This window comes from Vanessa atalanta, chromosome 23 (assembly GCF_905147765.1).
Source record: "Vanessa atalanta chromosome 23, ilVanAtal1.2, whole genome shotgun sequence".
Taxonomy (NCBI): Eukaryota; Metazoa; Arthropoda; class Insecta; order Lepidoptera; family Nymphalidae; genus Vanessa; species Vanessa atalanta.
In genome coordinates, this window is record NC_061893.1 from 7,855,636 (window position 1) to 7,879,618 (window position 23,983).

At 32.1% G+C, this 23,983-nt stretch overlaps 1 protein-coding gene across 1 annotated transcript in view; it reads left to right on the top strand.

Annotated features, from left to right (window-relative positions):
- Positions 1-1,918: 1,918 nt before the first annotated feature.
- The window catches only part of LOC125073242 (large neutral amino acids transporter small subunit 1), a 42,764-nt gene continuing 20,699 nt past the window's right edge, over positions 1,919-23,983 (top strand). Inside the window, exons 1-2 of the mRNA XM_047684005.1 lie at positions 1,919-2,065; positions 12,580-12,829. Coding sequence (XP_047539961.1) covers positions 2,064-2,065; positions 12,580-12,829 — 252 coding nt within the window. The 5' untranslated portion in view covers positions 1,919-2,063. The remainder of the gene's footprint in view (positions 2,066-12,579; positions 12,830-23,983) is intronic.

Consider the following 23,983-nt stretch of genomic DNA (forward strand, 5'->3'; position numbering starts at 1 on the left):
ACGGCTCTTATGTTCGTATAATAAAACACTATTCATTTTAAATTTAAGTTGTTAACACACTTATTTATATGTAATGCATTTGAAATCAATATGTTATTTAACTCAATGTGGCAAAATTTTAAACGGAGATCGTCATATCATATCTATATGTTTTTAAATACTTGATATAAATAACTTATATCAATTAAAATAGTTTTAGATTGTTGTCTGTCCAACGAAAAGCTATGAGCAGGCTCGATGGCGTAATTACAATGATACTACATAAGCGAGCTTTATTCATACTCGGAATTTTTAATGCCTAAGCACCTTTTTTTTTTGCGGGAAAAACGGATTAAGTGTTTCCCCCATGTGATGTAGGGGTTAATTTGGGGCTCGTCGGTGCCCAGGATGACTAGTATACCGAAATACCCACTAAAAAACCAGTGGTATTCTCTGTTCAGTGTTCGTCTCTTCAGCGGGGCCACGGGTTTGCTTTCGCATGCTACTTAGACGATTGGTCTGAGCACCTCTACCGACAGATACAAAAGCATTTCTTAAACATATATTACAAACATATATTTATATTAATTATGTATCAGGTGGAAAAATATTTTTTATATGAATGTAAAGTTTATGTGTCATTGTAAATGTTTTTATAAGAAATAAGTTATTTAAGGCTATTTAATTATTTGCGCTTTATGAACCTAATTCAATTTATTTTTATTTAACATAACTAAGTAATGTAAAGAGTAAAAGTTCCGAATATTCCTGGACCTAGGCCTTTTCTCCTTTTTAGGAGTTAATTTGTATTGTAGACCAACCGAACTTATAGGCACTTAAGTCTGGATGTAAGATTTACCTCAAACGATTCTTCAAAATCAACACCAGTGCAGGTTTTTTTTTAATTAATTATCTTTTTTTAACAGACCTATGAAACAGTGTTGGCGCACTATTATTTATTAAGATTGACCTACTCTTGTAAATAGTTTAATTCTCAAGACAACTTATTATATGCTTAGCAGTTAGATATATTAAATTATATTATATTTATAATTGATTTTAATTGAAGTTACCTCTCATAGGTTGACCTATTAGTTGGTTTCGTTCCCTAAATGTTACAAAAGCAATTTAAGAAAAAAAATCGTCCTATCTAATTTGCCGCCCCAAGCTCAAGCTTACTCAGACTGCCAGTAAATCAGGCACTGGCTATTGTCTATGAGCTCATTAATTATTCATACAAAGAAAGATATACTTGTTTATAATGTAACAAATAAGTTCATTTAGACTCTTTCTACGGTTATTTTGTACGTACGTACGTACAAGTTACAACCCAAAATACTGAATTTTACGAGGAACTCAGTATTACTGAGTAATAAAGTAATACAAAAAATTTTCACAAAGTTTTATAAAAATATGTGTATAGAGAAGCAACAATTTATATCAAAGTCGTTAAAACATAAAGAAAAATATAATCCGATACAACGGGGTAATACTGCTAGCATTCTTGTCACCATTCCATGAGTTTCTAATTTGTACAGTTGCTTTTGATCATTTTGCTTTTTATCTATAACTAGAAATGACAGTATTTTTACGGAAAAGCTGTTTAACCTGTAAAAGACAATATTTATTGTGTAGACTAGGTGACTAATTATTACAGTTAAAACTTTATACAAAGTTTGCATATAATTTACCAAACATTAAACAATTTTGAAAATCGAAAATCAATAGAAGATAACATGATACGAAACAAAACATGAAATTTTGTTATAAATTATAATATATTAAAACTAACATTTTATAGCAATGAAAACATTTTTTATGCCAAGCTCAATAATTAAAAACACAGATAAAAAATTTGGGCTTCAACATCAACCCCTTTTCACCCCTAGATACTCTCGTTCAATAAAATTGTGTGTGTATCTCTATTGCTCTTGTGCAGATACATTTTCCCATCTCGCTTTAAATTGGCGCACGGCAGTCTCGCGGTCCGTGTTGGCGGGCTTAGTCGCCCCAAACGAAAAAACGCGGGAAACAGTTGAGTGTTTAATAAATCATTTTCTAGCGTTCACGGAAATACTATAAAAATGTAAGTAAATATATTAATAAATGTATAGCCTCTTGATTATCATAATAAGGTAATTTATAATATTGTAAAATTTTATCAGTTTTGTTACCTTTGACATATTTTTTTCTTAAAGGTCAGAGGGATATAAGTATACGACAATAAAGTTTACCGCAATTTAAAATGTTTAAATTTTTATAATTAATTAAAATTATCTTTAGAAATCTCTCTCAGAACTTAGAAAAGAAGTCTCTATCGTTATAAATTAGCAAATACTTTTAATTTAACATTATAAATATATTGATAAGTATTTTAGTAAGGACCGTGAAACATGAATAAATTGCTACATAATATTTTATTACTTTTTATCTGTAATTTGAGACGTTAATAATTATTTATTGATAGTTTATAATATAGTGGCATACGTATTTCATACCTACGTCAATAAAAAATCTTTGATAAAAAAAAATATCATTGGGTAAAAGGAATTCGGCAAAAATATTAACTCTACATTAAACGTTAACTTAAATGTACCTTTTAAATATTCTTAGAGTAAGTTCTTAACGGTTTTTTTTTATATTTTATAATCTTAAATTGGAGAACATAAGTCATGTAAGATATTTTTTTTTTAATAAATTTAATTTATAAAAATAATATATTCGAAAAAGGTTACATAGCTTTAAGTTTAACGGTAAGTCGAATGACGCAAAACTTAGCGTAATATAGTATGCGTGTGACGTCATACTATTCTTATTCAATATATATGTCGTAAAGATTATCTAGGAACATTAAAATAAAATTGTGAAAGACTTAATAACATTAAAAATTACGGACAGCAGAATCAATTGTACCTTTTACATTTTTTAAATGATCAGTATAAAGAGCAAATTATTAACGTTTTACGTAAATATATTTAATGTATAATTAGGAATAAAGATAACTACACAGAATATTAAACTCTGGAAAATATTTTCATGAATTATTTACTCTGTGACTTGTGATTTAAAGAATGATTCTGCCCACGTGGTATCGATCCGCCTAAGATGAGGCTGGAAGAGACGCCTACTCGAAACCCTTATTACTAGCTTCTATCTAATGTCATTGAACAAGTTGTATTAACACAAAACTTAAAGATACATTTTTATTATGTTTCTGTACAATTATATTTTGGCATGAGTTGAAGTATAATAAAAAAAAATATACTTATATATTTTTAAGATTATCCAATTTAAAAAAATATCGTAATATTTCCAACAACTGTAAACAGCGTGTACAGTATAAATAAAAAATCAAATAGACAATATTGCAGATGACTTAATATTAAAAAAAAAAAAAAAAAAAATGGAATATAGTTTCGTACAAAACGAGAATTAAAGATGGAATAGACGACGTACGGATTAACCTCCATCAAGCGTACGAGGAATCGATCCATCTCGACTCTGCATTGAACCAGTGACCCAGTACACGTAATTCTGACCTTTAGTTCGAACTATTTCTAATTTCTTAACGCTCTTAAAAAAAAAAACTGGTTTTTTAATCAAAATATTATGTTTTGATACAAATAAGGAAATGTCGATTTATTTTAACTTATGAATGACGTTTGGTTGTTTTGGAATAATTTAGACTGATAGAGATTGTTTATCTTTACGTGTAAATATTTACCGGATATTCAAAATCAAAGGTTTTTTATTCAAATTAGAAGCATTACACTAAGGTACTTATTAATTCTTAAATTTAATAATGTTCACCACCAGAAATGAAAATATATATACCCTGACCAGACAAGATCCGGCCGAAAGACACCGATGTTTTTTTACAAATCTCGTAGTATTTTTTTAATATAACAAAGAAATAGGAGGCGATCGTTTCATTTCCAATATGTGCAATCCATGATATTGAACATTGTGACAATTTTATCATTGGAGGGATTTGGCGCTGCTTGCTGAAATACCTAGTTTAGCTATAAATACTTCATTCGTTTAATGACGATAATATTTTATTCTTAATATATTTTTTAAACTTGTAAACATTTCTTGGTCAATAAAGTTTTAAATATATTTGCACAAATGAGTGGCTTCGACCATGTACGCTATATTAGTTTAAAAAAAAAACGCGAACTGTCACACACCGAAGTCCTGTTTATGATATATAAATAAATAATATAAAAATTACTTATTACCAGTTCTGAATCGCACATGCAAGATTTTCTAATGACAACATATAAATAAATCATTACCGTGACTTTTGCCGAATAAAGTCAGACCACGGTCGTATTATGTATATATGACGGGGAGCTGGCAAGATTGTTTAGTTCGGGGTCACCATCTTCGTCATACATATTCACGAAATAATACAACAAATCAATAGCTGGATTACCGTATATTGATTTTTACAATATTTCATTGGCCGCGCCAACATCTGTCATATACTTCTTGACAGCTGACATTCCATGTTTTTCTAACGTGTCAAAGAGTTAGACTTAGTAGCCATCCAGAATCAAATCTCAAAACTAACATATTACAATCAAAGTATTTAATTATCTGACGCTATATTAATTAATTAATTATTAATTTTTCTTTGTCCGTCACGTGTAAACTATTGAAGGTAATAATTAATTTCTCATAATTAGGCAGAATCTTTCCCCCTTTTTTAATGACACGGAAGCAGGCAAGGATAATATGTTTATCTTTAGAATGAAACGATCGCCTTCTGGCAATTTCTTTTCATATTGAATATATTATGTAAATATAAAATTGACAAAAAAAAAACGCTAAGTTTCTTTCGCCGGTTCTCAGGTCGGAGTATTTTCTTTTCCGAACCCGTTTAATTTGACAATCAATAAGTAATGCTATTTTGAATAAAGGAATTTGAGTTTGAGTTTCTTTTGAGTTAATCTATGATTGTAATGTATATAATAAATTATTATTACGACTATTAATATCAGTATATTGACGTACTCATACAATAGGGCTGGAAGTAATATCTTATAGAGATACTCTTTCCTTTGTGTATATAGTTTATATTAAATATTCGTAAGAAAAGACGACGACGACTATTTTGAGGATGAATAGAACGCAACCGTCCTCGGGTAAGACACCACTTGATGGACTAATGGACCTCTAGGACTAAGAGGCCTTGATTTTCTGGGTCGAAATAAATTGACCAGGTAGGAAGGCCATGTTAGGAATTGCCAGGATACGGAGGATAACCTCTATGCCCGTACCCAGCGATAGTGCCCTAGTACCCTAGGCAGGTAGGAAGACCCCAATATTGGCGACAAAATTATCAATAGTAACCTAACACTGGTGTTAACGAGGCGTTTGACAACCATTTGTCACTTCGATACAATTTAACCCTTTCGTTACATGGGTCAAGGGTGTTTTCGATTATCATAAAATGTACACGTGCTTATATATCTATTTAATTATTATAACATTTTAGCATTGTCCCGCGGTCTTATCTACGTTTTATATTATTCATGAATTAATGTACGTAAACTTTTAAACCTTTACGTACAGATGTCGTTTAGGGGCTGATTAGTTAAACGACAAAAATATCGACAGGAAGGAGAGGACGCATTAGCCCAGCAGTGGGATATCCACATGTTGCTACTTTAGTTAAACAATTATATTGTCTTCTTTCGAATGTCAAGCAGTGAGAAATCAGAGTTTAATTAAACTCCCGCTAAATGCCGTTTAAAATGCCGTAAGTTGTGATAACATTTGGAAAGCTTAACGGATTTGATGAAATAAAGACTAGAACGTAATATCGTTGATGGTAAAGCTTTGTACAAGCAAGGGACATAACATGGTACTACAATGGTAACAAAAACTATTTTCCTTCAGTTTTCCCATTTGGCCGTACGCATCATCATCCTCCTGCCCTTATCCCAATTTTACTTGGGGTCGGCGCAGCATGTCTTCTTCTTCCATACTTCTCTGTCAGACGTCATCTCACAAGTAACATTCTTTCTAACCATATCGTCTTTCACACAATCCATCCATCGTTTCTTGGGTCGTCCCCCACCTCTATATTCATCCACATCCATACTCAAAACCTTTCTCACAACATGGTCCTCATTCCTCCGCATAACATGCCCATACCAAGACAGCCGGTTTCCAGATAGCTTCTCGGTTACCGGTGCCACTTTCAAACTTCCTCTTATGTACTCATTCCTTACTCCTTACTCTACTCCCATTTGCCCGTACGCGTATGTATAATATAAAAAATCCTTTAGATTTCTGCCTATATGTAAATTTTTCTCGTCTTAAATATCCCGGACAAATAGACCGAAAGTTAAAAAAAAATAAATAAAAAATAACTGCTGTGGTTTTTGTAACTTCTACACATATTAACTTAAAGACATACAGTCAGACACATAAGTTTTATTTATTTGTAAACATTGTAATAATTATATTATTTATTTAATATATGTCTAATAATTAGTATTTATCGACTTTGATTGTCATACAACATTGATTTGTAAATAACTAATTAATGCATTGATTATATTCCCTACAAAACTGTAAGTTATTTGCTAAGTAATTTGTTGGTTCTTTTATATTATTATTTATTTATGGGAGTAGTACTAAGCCGGCGCTATGAGTACCTTATCGCCCCGCTGTAAGCGTCACCGGGTGTAGGGGGTTCTCTGTACCCTAGGAACTCCTCTAGCTTCGAGTGATGGCCATCCATTGGGCGTCACGGTTGCATGCGCAAGCGATTCCGTGATGCCTCTCTGAAAAGACGGAATGGTACCGCTGATTTTAGTGGGTATTACGTACGTAAAAAATAAAAAGCAGCCGAAAATTTGTTACAAGAAAATGTAATGAAATTATTCTCGTAACGTTAATAGTTTAAATTTAAATGAAATCAAAATATAATTTATTCAAGTAGGCTTTTACAAGCACGTTTGAATCGTCATATAACAAACTATATTAAGTGAAGCTACCACCGGTTCCGAATATAGATTCTACCGAGAAGAACCGGCAAAAAACTCAGTAGTTAAAGAGGGTGAAACTGAGAAGCGCCACTACATGTATGATAATATTATATACTGAAACCTACTCCGGAACGCGCTGCATATCCTGGTATAAGTTTTATGTAAGTCGGTTTAGTAGATTTTTCAGTTAATCATTACAATAACACCGTCTCCTTATGTATTACTGTATATTACACAGTCAAATATATAACATTTTAAACTAAAGTAAGAGAGTATTGTTAAATAAATAACTATTTTAAATATTATATTAAGCGTATTTATATATATTATTTCTTGCTTCTCTTATGTATTTATGTGTTGTGCATTAAAGTATTTTAAATAAAAAAAAAAAAAAAGTGCTTGCGTAAAAACGAGTTTTGGCCGCTATATAAAACTCGACAAAAGATGTAATTTTAACACTCCATTATTTTATCATTATGATATTTTTAATACTATTTTATATATGTACATATTTGTAATTTAATCGGGATATATTTATTCCATAAGATAAAACTTGATATGTTTGCTTTATAAGCACGAATAACAAGTTTGAATAAAATCTAAAACACACGAACACTTAGAAAGTGTCAGAGATATATTAGTAAGTTTAATTATAGTAGGTCGTAGCACTGCTAGGGGTTCTACGTAGCGCGTAGCCACTTTGAACCAATAAGCCGCTTGCCTTTAAACCGCGATTAGAAATAATGATCAAGATGTTTTTTTTTATGGGCCATCTGATGGTAAGTGGTCACCACCGCCCATAGACACTGACGCTGTTAGAAATTTTAAGAAATGGTCTTACATCACAATGGGACCAACGAAATTTTGTAACTAAGAAATTATGTACCTGTAGTTACAGAGGCTCTCTCACCCTTTAAACCGAACACAAAAATACTGAGTGTGTGGCACTCACCCAGACGGGCTTGCACAAAGCCCTACCACCAAATAAAATGTAAAATATTTAAGGCTTTGATCATATTATTGTTTGCTTTATTAAATATAATGAATACAAATATGATACATATAACGGTATTAATTTCAGTCATTAATATGTTAAATATATTTTCTAATACATATATAAGAGCCGAGATGGCCCAGTGGTTAGAACGTGTGCATCCGATGATTTCGGGTTCAAACCCAGGCAGGCACTACTGAATTTTCATGTGCTTAATTTGTGTTTATAATTCGTGCTCGGCGGTGAAGGAAAACATCGTGAGGAAACCTGCAGGTGCCTAATTTCAACGAAATTCTGCCACATGTGTATTCTGCCAACCCGCATTGGAGCAGCGTGGTGGAATATGCTCCAAACCTCCTCCTCGAAGGGAGAGGAGGCCTTTAGTCCAGCAGTGGGAAAATTTACAGGCTGCTAATGCTAATATAGTTTAAAGTTATTAAATCAAACTAGTGTTCCGGATTTTGCTGCATGATACAAACAGAAATCAATAAGAAAATAAAATAAGAGAAGTGAGAATGAGAATAAACAATTTCTTAAAATACGAATAATACCACTAATTGTATATATTTTTCAATATTAAAACTCGATAACTTTGCCGTTTCATAAATTCAAATAATTTGTAAAAAAATCATCGGTAAAGAAGGCATATTATTCGATACAAGATTATACAGATGATAAAAAAGCGTGGAGTTAATGCTTGTTGACTTCCAGGCAGGATATATTACATACATATATAATTGTATTTAACTAACATGACTGTATTTTTATATGTTGAAAAAGAGTAACTACTGAGTTTCTTACTGGTTCTTCTCGGTAGAATCTTCATTCCGATCAGTTGGTAGCTTCACTTAATATAGTTTGTTAAATGACGATTCAAAAGTGCTTGTAAAAGCCTACTTGAATAAAGTATATTTTGATTTGATTTGATTTGACTGTTTATGTATTATACTCCGATCAGCTGGCTCCTTAAGAATAACAGCCATGATCGATAATGGTATCAAAGTAAAAGTCAAGGTTTGGACGTCATTATCATCATCTACCAATTTAAATATCACACATACATATGTAGGTATATTAGTATTACTGTTCTGTAATGTTATATGTTTTATGGAAAAATATAAATAATTTTGTGAGAAAATTCGAAACTCATAACTTTGGTAGAAGGATCAACAGAAATGAATTACTTCTGTTGTTCGACTGCATGAATAGATTTTACAATTGAATACCAGAAATCGCGTAAATGCCTCTGTTGCCAAATTAAAAAAAAGCTAAGGTACGTTTGTGTGCAAAAGGTTATACAATTGGAGAGTTTATGGTTGATATTAGGACACCTTGGGAATGAACCGGTTTCCTCTGGTTATTTTTCATATTGAATCTTTGTAAACAATTACAATGACAACAAAAATCTGCTAAACTTCTTATCCGGTTCGGTAGTTTCCGGACCGGTGGTAGTTTTTAATTTGACAACAGAGGCATTTAGAGTATGTGCAATTTTTCTATTAATATAGATCTATAATATCTTTATTTGATTTTGATTTGATTTGATTTATTTAATAAGTTACTTTGTAGAGAAAACATGACATCACAAGAGAGAGAGAGACATCTGATATTGATACCGCTCGTCTAATGTATTTTGGTTATTTTCACAGTATTATGTCATATGGCATATTACTTTGGGGTAATGCTGTAGATATTAAATCCTTTTTTTATTTAACAAAAGAGAGCAATCCGGTCTATTTATAATCTTGGAGCTAGAGAGTATCTTCGGGATGTTTTTAATAAAGTAGGAATACTCACTGGTTCGTCACAATATGTGTGACGCAACAGTGAGTATTTTAGTTACATAGTATACAATAATCATCTTGTACTAAAATATAATGTAGGTACATTTTATTTTACATAATGCTCTACAACATCTGCAAGTAATATTATATATTTGGTTCCTGAATTGGACTTCGTATAAGTTTCCTCGTCTCTTTTGATATGCCTATTATACAATGCTCTGAGAGTATTGTACTCGACGAGTTCCCAGATGTACATTGAATGGGCTTAAAGGAATCTTTGTAGGGCGATTGAGAAAGGGGTCACCCAAGGACGTCCACTCGGCCCCTCGTTGTACAATCTGCATAAAACTAATGAACTCAAAAAATTTTATAACGTTTTTAACTGTTTAAAAATAATTATAATTATATTTAACACGTGTGAGTAATTTTTTTGAAAGTTTTTTAAGCTTCGAACGTCTTTGATCAACATTCGTATTCATTTATGGAATATATATTTTGAAATTCACATCGCTTATTAAATATATATACTAAAATTATATAATTTTAATACAGAATCTTTTGTGATATTTATGACACCTAAGACATGTCCTTTGTGCCTGTGTCTACACTGGCTCACTCGTAACGTTCCGGAAGTTGCTGCTTGAAGACTAACTAATGACAATTTAGACTGAATAACACTAACCAAGTTAGGCCATGATAGTGATCGTGACCTAACTTGTACAGATTATATTAGATTCTTCGCTTAGAATTAATGGTAATTAAGTGTCTTCATTCATTTATATATTTGATAAAAAAATAAAAATGATTTAATTTGACTATAATAATGTTAAATTACTATGAGACGTATGAGACTATTACAAAAAAAAAAGATGGGCCGAATGTGAATTGAACATTCGATTCAGTTTCGTGAGGATACGTTGTAAAGAACAAATAAACCTTAACTTGATATTTATTAATTCAATGAGATAAAAATTAAGATCTCACTAAACGATCAATGCTAAAAAAAATAAACCATATACCTTAATGACTTTGACGTTGATTACTTTTTTTTAAATCGATTGTGCACTAATTATGATGATAATTTTAGAAAAAGTAATGTCATTTTTAGACTATTTTCACTTTGGTTAAGCGTAAAACTTATGGAAGGTTTGGGTTCTATAAGAGTTCGAGGAATGATGAACAAATTTGAGTTTTTTTTATCGATTGCCATAAACTGTTGATTTATTGAGAATCTCTCATACTAATATCGTTGTACGGATTTTGTTGCATCGTTCTTTATACAGTAGAATATAAGTTAAAATGTATATTTAATTAAATAAATAAATATTATAAATGCGAAAGTAATCTCTGTCTGTTACCTCTTCACGATAAGCCGCTGAGCCGATTAAGATGAAATTTGGTATGGGGATAGTTTAAGTTCCGAGAAAAGCGAATAAGCTACATTTTCTTCACTTCCCGAGGGAATAAATTGGGGTGACGGGTTATGTTTTATTAGTGATGTTTAATAAATTCAGCTAGTATTTGAAATGAAGCTACAAAGGTATACATTACCATTATGAATATTTTAACCAAATGCAAATCTCTCTTATAGATGTCACGCTATCAGGTGTCAGAGGTCGAGCGATAATGAAATAGATTCTGTTGCGGCTACATACTCGTAGTTCAGTGCACTCCGATAGTCGTTGCTATTGTTACAAATATTGGTTTTCGGAGGAACGTGAATGACGCAATGAACTCGTGTATCAATTTTAAGGTTATGGTTATAGATCCTGGCTGGAAATTTGCTGATCTTTGCCTCATATTTTCTTTTGAATTGAAGGAAAACATGTTAAGGAAGGAATCTAAGATAAAGTGCGGAAAGATTTGAACGAATGTTTTCGAAAACATATTTAAACAATATCCTTCGATGACTATTCCCTACTTCAAGTTTACAAAATGATCATTTATATTCTCATGTACTGATATTAAAAACTTATTTGTTTAAATCTTTGCAGGTTTTAAAAAATAAATTTTATAGAGAAAAAATATATTTTGAACTGTCTTATAATATACTTGGTGGTAGGGCTTATTGCAAACTCGTCTGGTTAGGTACCACCCACTCATCAGATATTCTACCGTCAAACAGGGATACTTAGAATTGTTGTGTTTCCGTTTGAAGGGTAAGTGAGCCAGTGAAACTTTAGGCACAAGGGACATAACATTTTCCAAGGTGGGTGACGCATTGACGATGTAAGGAACGTTATTTGTTAACTATATCGCTACTGCCTTTGGGCGTTTTTAAACGTCCGCCTAACTGTAAAAAAAAATAACCGTTTTTTTTTTTAACTTTGGTACACCTCTTCACTAATAATGCAAATGCTGCAATATTGTACCTCATTGTATTCGTTTCTGATCTTTGCTTGGTTATCTTTTTATACTTTTAATTATTACTCATTTCATATGATATAATTTCAGGCAGAATCATGACATTATTCTTAAGTAAACTTATATGCTATAAACTTTTATTCTTTATAAATATTTGTATCAATTGCAACTATAAGAATGGTCTTCAGAGTGTAAAAATATTCCTAACGATATAAGGCGTTCGTATAGTTGCCTCCACCGGTGACATCGGAATTCAATAGAGAAATGCTTCTAGGATTCTTGCCACCAATCCTTGCGTATATCATTTCTATAATACAGCCATTTTTAAATTTAGATTTATAGAAATAAAAAAAAAAAACAATTCCTAAATGAAAAACATAAAAACCTTTGCATGACTAGATGTATGAAATGAGTCTATTGTTACCAAAATGTAATTTCTCCTTATTTCTCACAGGTCACCCAAAAGTAAAGCATCGGAAGAAGACTGTGACACAGAAGCTCTTAAATCAGACCAAGAACAGTCTGACAATGGAAAAGAAGGTGGCGCATTGGAAGCTAAAATGTCACTCCTCAATGGCATCACAGTTATCGTCGGTTCGATTATAGGCAGTGGCATTTTCGTATCACCTACCGGAGTCCTGAAATATACGGGTTCAGTAAACGCTAGTCTAATCGTGTGGGTGGCTTCAGGGGTATTCAGTATGGTAAGTGAATTATTCAAATCGTGTACCAATATTGGCTTATAAATTCGGAACATGAAGTTGTACAATCAATAAGACTTCGACTTAAGTCTACTTAAGATATTAAAAAAAAAATACATGGCTAGGTTCAACCCACTCTATTTAAGTAGGTATTTGGCTTCTTTGAGGCGTTTTTCAATCATCATTAAAGAACATTTACTTAATTAAAACCGTTCGGTATATAGATTTTACTGAGAAGAACCGGCAAATAATATAAGATAATTTTAGATAATTTAGAGCTGATTACCCTATTTAATTGCCAAACACCAATTTTAACAATGATGAAGGCCTTTGCCAAAAAAAATAAGTTAAAAAAAAATATCCAAATTTTGAAATACTGATTTTGAAATAATTTCTTGCCTTATCGAATCACCTAATTAATTATTATTTACCTTTAATCATAATTGTGAGGTAATATTTTGTAGTTAAAGCAGAAAATAGAGTAAAGATATAATTCGCGTAATTAACAGCTCTAAATAATGACAGTTGAGTAACGGAAAAATCTAATTTTAATAACAAATTTAATCATTTTCACTGGAAATGTTATACCATCACTAATATATTCGAATTTCAAACTCGAAGAATCATTGTTTTCGATATCCTTGTCCTAGTTTTACGTTATAGCAATGTCAAGTTTTATAATTTTTATACGTAATTGGTCTGACAACATTCACACTTGTTCAAACATGATGTAAGGAAATATTTTAAAATGTTCTCTGGGAAATTGTAACAATTTGAATATATATACTTTGATGCAAATTCATTCATTCATCATACAGATTCATATCAAAGGAAAAAATATTTCTAATACGAGACTCCTGTCCACAATACTGTGACCCAGGAAGTTTGTATTAACTTTGCGATTTAGGTAACTAGATGTTATTAGTTTACCTTTCCTCCATGTCTTTTTTTAAGTAAGTGATCACCAGCGCCCACAGACAATGGCGCTGTAAGAAATATTAACCATTCCTTACCTCGCCAATGCGCCACCAACCTTGGGAACTAAGATGTCATGTCCTCTGTGCCTGTAGTTACACTGGTTTACTCACCTTTCAAACCGGAATACAACAATATCGAGTACTGTTATTTGGCGGTAAAATATCTGATGATACCTACCCAGGCGGACTTGCACAAAGCCACCAAGTATGTCAGTATATTTGTTTACAATGATTGTCACCGTTTCTTTTAAAAAGGTCTATATTATTGTGATAATATACTTAATATCGTTGTAAACATTGTTAAGTAATTATAAGTATATCCACTTCATTAAAAATACACCGAAGGAATTCCGAGCTCCAAGATTGTAATATATTTGTTTTAAAGTCCTTAAAAGTGCGACCATGCCGCATAATAAATCCCAAAAATTTAGAGGCTTTACATATAACACTGTCTAGGTGATCAACGTAGGTTACCTTTCTTTTTTTTCTCTTTTGCTCAACTTTCGTTTTTTCTTTTTTTAACTTTTGTTGTTGTAGCAAGCAATTGTAATTAATAGTTTAATTAGCATGTAGTGTTTGCTTTTAAATTATTTTACATAATCTATGGATGTATATACCTAATTGTGTATTTATGTATGAATGACAAATGTAAAAATCGCTAGCGAATCTAATAAATAAATAAATAAAAATAAATAGATCGGTGAGCTCTTTTTATAAATCTCTTTTATGTATATTCGGTTAACGGTTCCAACATTTTTTGCGTTACCAGAAAGAAAAAAATCCGGAAGACTTACTATCAAAGTATACTAATGGAGCATCAATATTAATTAGTAGTCTAACTTTTCCAACCGCACACATTGCGGAACTGAGTCTCCCGTCAGGGACGATAAATGGAGCTTCTATTAAAGTTTTGAGTCTCATGTAATCTAGTATCAGATACATTCAGATCACTAATGCTTAAAGCTAGCTTTAAATTTTGCTTTCTTATCTAGACACGCGGTAGCGTGTCAGCCAAGTACTAGTAACTGGCGAGCAGCACCGTGTGTAAAATTTAATATTATAAAAAACACGAACCATTTGGAGCCACTTTTGACCTCCTATTTGATAAGGCCAACATTACCTGTTTTATCTTTTAGGCATTTAGAATGCCTATTTTTTGTAAAAAATTTGGTATCAGTGATAATGGTATCAGTGTTTACATTGATATTTCGTGACAGTTTTTTTAACACGTGAATCTGAACTAAGATTTCGGGTTCAAACCTCTTCGAGCAACAAAGTCAAAGTCAAAAATCTTTATTCAATATAGAAGTGTTTACACTTGCTTATTGTAAGTCAAAAATCTACCACCGGTTCGGAATTTCACACTTCGGACCTGAGATGAACCGGCGAAAGAAACACAGCGGGTTTTTTTTTTCCATTTTGCATGTACAATAATAATTATATTTTAGTTATTTGAAACAGCCGAAACGAATTTTGAACGTATGAGACGTTGCTCGAAGAGGATCATCTAAGATCTGTTTGATCTGGATACGTACACCCAAAGTCTCTTCAAGTGGTCGCCAACACTTGAACAGACCTTGTGACTGACGAGAGCAAACTATGCCGAAATGTTAATGGAATCATCTCAGGACTTTTGATTTATATTCTAGAGTCATTTCTTAAAGTTCTTGATTATTCAAATATACGGTAAACGTATACCATATATAGACAAAAGTAATGACGCTCACTTATACCGTCATACCCTACCTAAAATCTATTTCAACCATAAGAGGACAAATCCTCCTGGACAGCCAAAAAAAAAACATTTGACATCTACGAGTTTTTAAACCGGGATATTTACCATGTTTTTTATTTTTATTTGGTGGAACTCGATATTTCGACATTATCTACGAATGTCTTATTCACGAGACAACAAGATTTTCAAATAAAAATAAAAAACATGGTAAATATTCCATTTTAAATACTTGTAGTAATAAAAATAACCAAGTCAATTTAAACTTTGACATCTAATTGACGCGATATCATTGGAATGGTTGAATAATATATTATATTCTAATGGTTTTAGGAAAAAGTGAGTGCTTAGGTGGTACATATGTGCAGTATAAATTAAGATATATCTATAGAGAACTGTTAGTGGACAATGTAGGTGAGCTGTTAGAAAATTGCACGGAATACTTAAATCTAAGGTTTTTTATCTTTATTCTTTATTCCATTATCCTTCATGGAAATAAAACTAAGGATGTGTATCATAAAGCATAAAAAAAAAATTGTTTCCGGATTTATTTTCATTATAGCAATTCGAATTCAATATACGGAACAACATCATTCGGGTCAGCTAGTAAGGAATACCTACAATGTATATTTTTAATTACGGAATTCTATATTTTTATTTTTTGTTGCCCTACATAATAATAATTGTTTACATTCAGTCCTTAATATAGAAATAAAATTTAAAAATAAATACTGTACAAATCATGACCGCAGCGTGATATCTTTGAATGCAATTTCGATCCTCTGGGAAAAACATAAAACCCTCCTGTCGCCAGTGGAGGCAATAAGGCGTGTTGTTATAGTTTTAATAGAGGCACTATGACTCCAAGGCCCAAGTGCCAATTTCAAATAACGAAAAAAAATAAAATGTTTTTTTCTTCTTTTTTTCTCATTAATTATATTATTTTATTTGCAATAAAATGCATACTATTATATTTTAACTTGAAATCGATAGGTCGCTATTTTCGTTCTAAATATATCTCGACTGGTGACTATGAGTATATTACACTTCAGATAATATGGGAAATTCGAAAACACATTTTAAATGAAGGCCTGTCAAATAGACCTATAATTTAAACCCTAAGTTATATATTCTCTATAGAAACTATTTATTATTGTTAATATAACAACCTACGTCGCTCATCGTTCCATCAATGACGAAGATCATTACGATACTAATCACAAATAACATACTTTCGCACAGATTATAAAAACGCAAATCTGTCCAGTCTTTTAGCATAATGAACAAAATATTTGAATACTTAATATAATATACGTTACAGATTGTTTATTGATATTCAGCCAGAACCAAAGCCTGAGAGATGGACTAGTCGTTTGAACACGTGAATTTTAATCACAGATTGTACGGGTTTAAATCACACACGACCTTTCATCACCTACACGCATGATATGTTGGATGAAAATCTGCAACATCTGTATCCACCAAACCGCATAGGATAAGCGAGAACACGACCCCTCTTTTTATTACGCAGAGAATCGCATTTACGCGTCTTCCTGAAAAAGAGATATATTGACTGACTGGCTGATTATCAGAATACCGTAAGATAAAGCGTATACACGGAGGACAATAATGCATGTCCAGAATACCCACTAAAAAGCAAGCGTACCTCCGGCGTTTTTTCAGAGGCGCCACGGGATCGCTTACGCATACCGTGAAAGTGACCATCCCCTAAAGAACCAATCGGCTTTAAGAGTCAGTATGATTGCGGAAACAGATACCGTTACGATCAAGAAAAGAATGCGACTATAAAGTATTATAATAAGTCGTGTCAAGGTTTTTTAGCAATCACATTCGCAGACATAATCTTAACGCAATGACCTTCAAGATTTCGTTATATATGAGTCCACATCTCTGTAACCTGTTACCATTTGCAAAATATTACATTTATAAATAAAATAAACGCACACAAGATTTTCTCATGCAGGTATTCCCAATCATCTATTGCGTTACGAATGATCGTCATGTACAAAATATTTACATGCTCCAATTTTTTATGTTGTACATTATAAAAAAGAGTGAGTCTTAGAGAAGACCCATATGATGTATAACAGCAGACACGTCGAGTTGGTAATAAGCGACGTTACCATTATTTTCTCTCGGAAAATGAGTTGGTACTATTTGACGGTCAACTCTAGCCGCGCGCGCTCATTGGTCAAATCAAAATGCGCGCTCTCGGTTTCCTGTTACACATTTCCGACCCTTCTCATGATATCACTGCGACAGATTATAGGAAATCTAGAGGAATGATGTTACAGATTAAAAATAACTAAACTTTTGAGCCCTCTTTCAATTGAACCGTATTGTGCTAACCAACTCACTGTTCCAACCAACAAGAAAACTTATAACTAAAGTAAAAGTTAATAATTATTATTGTTTTTCTTTTTTAAATAAAGTTAAGAAAATTTTAACTTTTATTACTAAAATTAGTTATATTTAATTGTATTTCTGGGGCACGTCACAAATAGTCCAAGACTGGACATCAACAGCGAGGCGGTCGTCATCGGCGTCCAGTTTTTTGGCTCCTCCTGAACCCTGGATTAAGGGAAACCTGGTAGACGTTGTCCTGCTTATATACATAATCTATATCTTAAATTATTTTACATGGCGATTAGTGGATCTTTAGAGAAGTTGAAATGCCTCAGTGCCATCTTCCTTTCATCCTTCCAAAAACCTTCTACATGAATATATATATATATATATATGCGTGCTAACTTTCATGCTTATCGTTCTCGGGAAAAACCAACATCTATTTTTAAATATTCTTGATAATATTATTATTTTAATATATATGTATATGTTATTAATAAATACTATAATTGATTAAAACAGTATCCAATATTTCTTACCGGTTCTTCTCGGTAGAACATACATTCCAAAACACTTATATATATTTACATTTAATGTATTATGTTAAATGATTCGAAATTGCTTGTAAGAGCTGGGGATTACGCTACAAAAACTTTGCTCTACAACAAGGCCAAACGAGTCTTCGACGAAATCCTCATCCACGTAAAACTACTCAGACGAAATGTCTGAGGATATTTGACGTATCTAAAACTATTCAAAATATTGCAATATCTTCTACCCGTCTATAGTGTTAAGTAATCGCTCGTGTGTCTTTGTACTAAAAATACATAAGGCATCTATTATACAATTCGATAAGATTTTTATATCAGAAATAATAAGAGCTTTCACGAGCATAAATAAAATTCAAATGCTAAAAATAAAATATTATTTATGGTATCCTCAAGAGAGGCCATTTAAAACTATTCAATTGGAATACTTTCTACTCCTTACTCTCAGGATGCGATGGGACGTAATTCTAAGAGTTCAAGGCCATGACGTCAAGGCTAAATCGTAGATAATATAATGACCTAGATTCTCAACAGCCACTGATAATGACCTCGTTGGTGAAATGTAACTGGTCGTGTAGCCTTACGGATTTCGATTGGCGAGTTTTAATTCGGTCTAGTTCAAGGTTGCCCGGAGTAATTTGTTTACAGTTAGAAATTTGTCATACGTCAAATATTTTAAAAGTATTATTTTATATGCAAATTCTAGTTTTTCCAATATTCTATAGGGAAATTTCTTGTAATAGTCTCACTGCTGGGCCTTACCTCTATTTTATAAATATAAATGGGCTATCTGATAATAAGTGATCACCTTGTTTGTGTATTACGCAAAAAAATGAGGTATCATGGTAGGGCTTCATGCCAGACGATGTTAGTATTAATCACTCTTCAATTATTGTATAATTAGATAAATTATTTACGGTATTATTTATATTTTTATAGTATTATTATATAATTTCATTTTCGTTATTAATAAATTGCATCTGTGCAAAGTCGGGTCGCGTCGCTAGTCTTTTTTAATTTATTAAGTTTTGCTTTATTTCTACTTATGAAATCGAAGGTCTTGACTCAGAGCTAGAACTCAATTCTAGAAAGCTAAAATTTGGAACATTTGTTTATATTTTAAAGTAAGCATCCATCCACTACGTAAGTGTTTTCGAAAATTTCAAATTTAAGAGTGGAAAATGGGAGCGGTTCTTTTGTATGACTATTATCCACTATTTTCACTTTGTGGTAGGGCTTTGTACAAGCCCGTCTGGGTAGTTAGCACCCGAGTAGGTGATGGTGGGGTGTGTGGTGATGAGTATCAGGTATTCTACCGCCAAACAGCAGTACTCAGTATTGTTGTGTACCGGTTTGAGGGGTGAGTAAGCCAGTGTAATTACAGGTGCAAGGGACATAAAATTTTAGTTCCCAAGTTTGGTGGCGCATCGGTAATGTAGGTAATGGTTAATATTTCTTGCAGCGCCATTGTCTATGGGCCAAAATCCGTACGAAATCTGAATGGGTAGCTAGTCTCTAATATGTTTGCTCACAAATAAGTTAGTTGAATGTTATGATTTGTTATGGATACCATTGCACAAATATTTCGGAAAAAAATATACTATAACTATTTAGCTATTGGATCACTTAGTATGAGTTGGCTAATTTGCAAATCTGCCTTCCTTCATAAATAACTAGATGTCACTCGCGGTTTCGCTCGCGTAGAGGTCGATTGTAAGGTTCTTGGAGTTCAAGCTTCCTTCATATCAAATTTCATCGAATTCCGTTCAGTAGTTCGGCCGTGGAAGACCTACAAAAAGACTGACAGATTATTTTCGCATTTATATGAGTATAGAAGAAGAGTAAAATACAAAGTGATATTACTTACGCCGAAATAAGTCTGGGAATAAAATGATTAATACGTGTAGATTAATTAGCGCACTGATCATTGACATTAGTGCTAATAATTGATTTTGCAAACCAATTTGACAGTGCTATACCATATCAACTCCATACGTTAGAAAGAGATAGCAATCTCGTTAGTTATATTAAATTAGTCGCGGGATTGTCTGTAAAATAAGTGTTTTCCTTATAACTTTTTAAATTATAAATTTATGGTAGAAAGTCATTTAAACATAATTGTTTTTTTTGTCACAACGATTTGCTACAAATTATATTTTTAACTAATTTCGGAGATATAGTTTAAAAATATGTTTTCACCCCTCTTTTCAAGATGGCGGGCGGGGGACAATGGCGCCAACCTCACAAACTTGGGGTTAAGTTTGTATTAACCCCCTACATGTCCCACAAATAAAATTGCGTCCTCTAGGAAATGTTCAGTTTGGCCCTAAAATTGTAACATTTCAATGGACTAAAGTAGTTTTAGCAACAATTTATATAGAGAATATTTTCGGTCTCATTTAGGTCATTTGATTTAAATGAGAATGAGCATTCCGCAATCAGAAATCATTTTTTTATTGAGTTTCATTTCGTATTTATTGTCCGTGCGATAATAGCACTTACTCGTAATACTGAAGGTCGAGAAGTGATTGTTTACAATCAAATTGCATTTAATAAACTGCAGCTTTTTGAGGCCAAATACTACTAAAAAGCATTTTAGTGTTTAGCTAAATTTTGTTAATTTGATTTATTTATACTAATATTATAGATACTAAAGTAACTCTGTCTGTTTTCAAAATCAAAACATCGTTAGGAAACCTGCGTCTGTCTAATTTCAGTGAAATTCTGCCATAAACCTGGATAAATGAAGATGATCCAGTACTTGAAGAACTCATGAGTAAATTTTTCAAAAGACATTAGAATTCGTGGGAAAAACTCAAAATCATACTTGTGTAGAGCTTAAACGAAACATAACTTCAACTTGTTCAACCTGTGATCTCAGGAAAACTAAAACTTGTGCACTTCAGAAAAATGCACAGACTTGATATTGTAGAACATCATCTTGATTATGAAAAGGCTTTTACTCGGATAGATCCGCTGAGTTTCTTTCGCCGGTTCTTCTCAGGTCATGGTGTTTCCTTTTCCGAACCGGTGGTAGTGTTTAATTTGACTATCAATAAGAAAGTGTAATGCTTCTATATTGAATAAAGGAATTTGAGTTTGAGTTGATGAGAGAGGGTTATTTATAGACAATAATTTACTTATCTTAAATTAATATCTCGAAAGGAGAGTGATCTATTTAAGTCTCAAGGCGCTGTACTAATGATGGAGACGGAGATCCTCTTAATGCCGAACAATATTGGTCATTTGTTGAGAAATTGTATTTTGTAATACCCAATTAATTACACGGTATAGAATGGGATCCTCTCTCTAATGGGATCTCTCATACTTTTAAATAATGAAGATGGTTGTTTAAGTAGCCAAATGCATCAAAAAGTTTATTTGTTGATTTAGAGAAAATATTATTGGTATCCCGAAGTGAAGGAATTTACCATATTGAATTTCAGTAACTTCTATGCAATTGTTGTTTTTTTTTTTAAATATTTTAGTAAGAAAGGCAATTTAATTGGTCCGATGGTAAGCTACTTTCACCCATAGACATGTCCCAATCCTTAAGTCTGTGTCGTCTACTTAGTCGTCTGAGATCTTATATCCTGCAATTACACTGACTCAATCTTCCGAGCAGTACAGAGTTTGATATATTTAGCGTCGGCGCCTACACAAAGCCACCCAATAAATATATGTATACAAATATAAAAGATTTCCAAAACTCATATTCAATTTCCTATAATTTACAGAATGATCCTTTTGTAAGTTACAATTTACCTTTTTTGTCCGTCTTTTCTGTCCAACGTTGCGATAAAAATTTGTGTTAAAAATAGGCCCTGAAAACACTTAAAAAAACATTGTATACAATTAATAATTATGCGGTATTTATTCAATTGTGTGTAATTTAATATGACCTCAAACATTTGATATTAGATCGAAGGTGAAGAATAGCGTCTTGTGATTGCGTCTATTGTATTGGATGAAATGTTAACAGATTTTGAATTAGACAAATAATAGCATTAAAAAAAAAAACACTTTATTATTTTCGAGCCAAAAGTCTTATAATCTACGGACAATCCAAGCGATAAAAAAACGTAGAGTCAACATTAGTTGATTTTAATTAAGAACCTATGTAATTTAACCAAAATAATCAGTGTTGAATTAAATTCTACCGAGAAGAACCGGCAACTCAGTACCTAATTGCTTTTGTCCACCATTTTAATTACAGAGTATGTCAGTAAAGTACTTACAATTTAATTTTTGTATACTGCCCAGAAATCAATAAATACTAAATCCACGTTTTTAACTTTAATAAGACATTGTAGAAAGTAATATGCTTTATTTATCTATGTGTTTTTGATATGACCTTTATTTTTTTTAATTGGTGGAAAAAAGTAACTACTGAGTTTTTTGCCGGTTCTTCTTATAAAATTTTCATTCAGAACCGATAGTTGTTTTATATTTAAATTAATATTGTGACATGTTCGTTAGAAGTAGTTATATGAGCCTACTTGATAAAGTATGTTTTGATTCATTGATTACGGTGGCTGTAGAGATAGCCAGCTTCTACCGCCCTTCATTGTCTGAGCTTTGTTGGGCACTATAGTTTCTATTGTGGATATATATAATTATCAAATATAATAAACAGTTTATATTAAAATATTAAGCTTATATTATTTAATTCGCGATCATCGAACGAGTAGTTAAGAGGTGAAAGAGCATCAAACGAACTCAATTTTGCATTTATAATATTAATTAGTATTTAATTTTCTCGATTGAATAGTATATATTTTGCCTAGTGATTCTACAGTTTTATTCTACATTTCTTTAGTAAGCCACTGTCACCCACAGACATGATCCAATCCTTAAGCCTGTGTCGTCTACTTGGTCATCTGAGATCTTGTATCCTGCAATTACACTGACTCACTCCTCCGAGCAGTACAGAGTTTGATTTAGCGGTCGGTTCAATGGAAATGTATAATATATAAAATGTGATTACCAGATTAAGAACTATTACAATATACACGATGTTCTGTATCGATAATGGAAATGGTGATTACAATATACACGATGTTCTGTATCGATAATGGAAATGGTGATACAATCAGACGACAATTTTACCGTTTATATTTTACTAATGTACTTAAATGATTATTAATGTAAAAGTTACATTCGATTTATCAATTACTTCACAGAAACACTGTCTATGGTGAGCCAGTATAATGTCAAAGTCAAAGTCAAAGTCAAAAATCTTTATTCAATATAGAAGTGTTTGCACTTGCTTATTGATTGTCAAAAATCTACCACCGGTTCGGAATTTAGCACCTCGGACCTGAGAAGAACCGGCGAAAGAAACTCAGCGGGATATATTTTTTTTATTTTTTTTAACCATTTTCCATGTAGGTACAATGATAAGTATATTTTAGTTGTTTGAAACAGCCTGGAGGCGATCATTTCATTCCCAAGGTGTGCAGTCAACTAAAAAGTCATTAGTGTTGTAATATCCTTTAGCACACAAACGCTCTTTAACGACTCTTTTGAATTT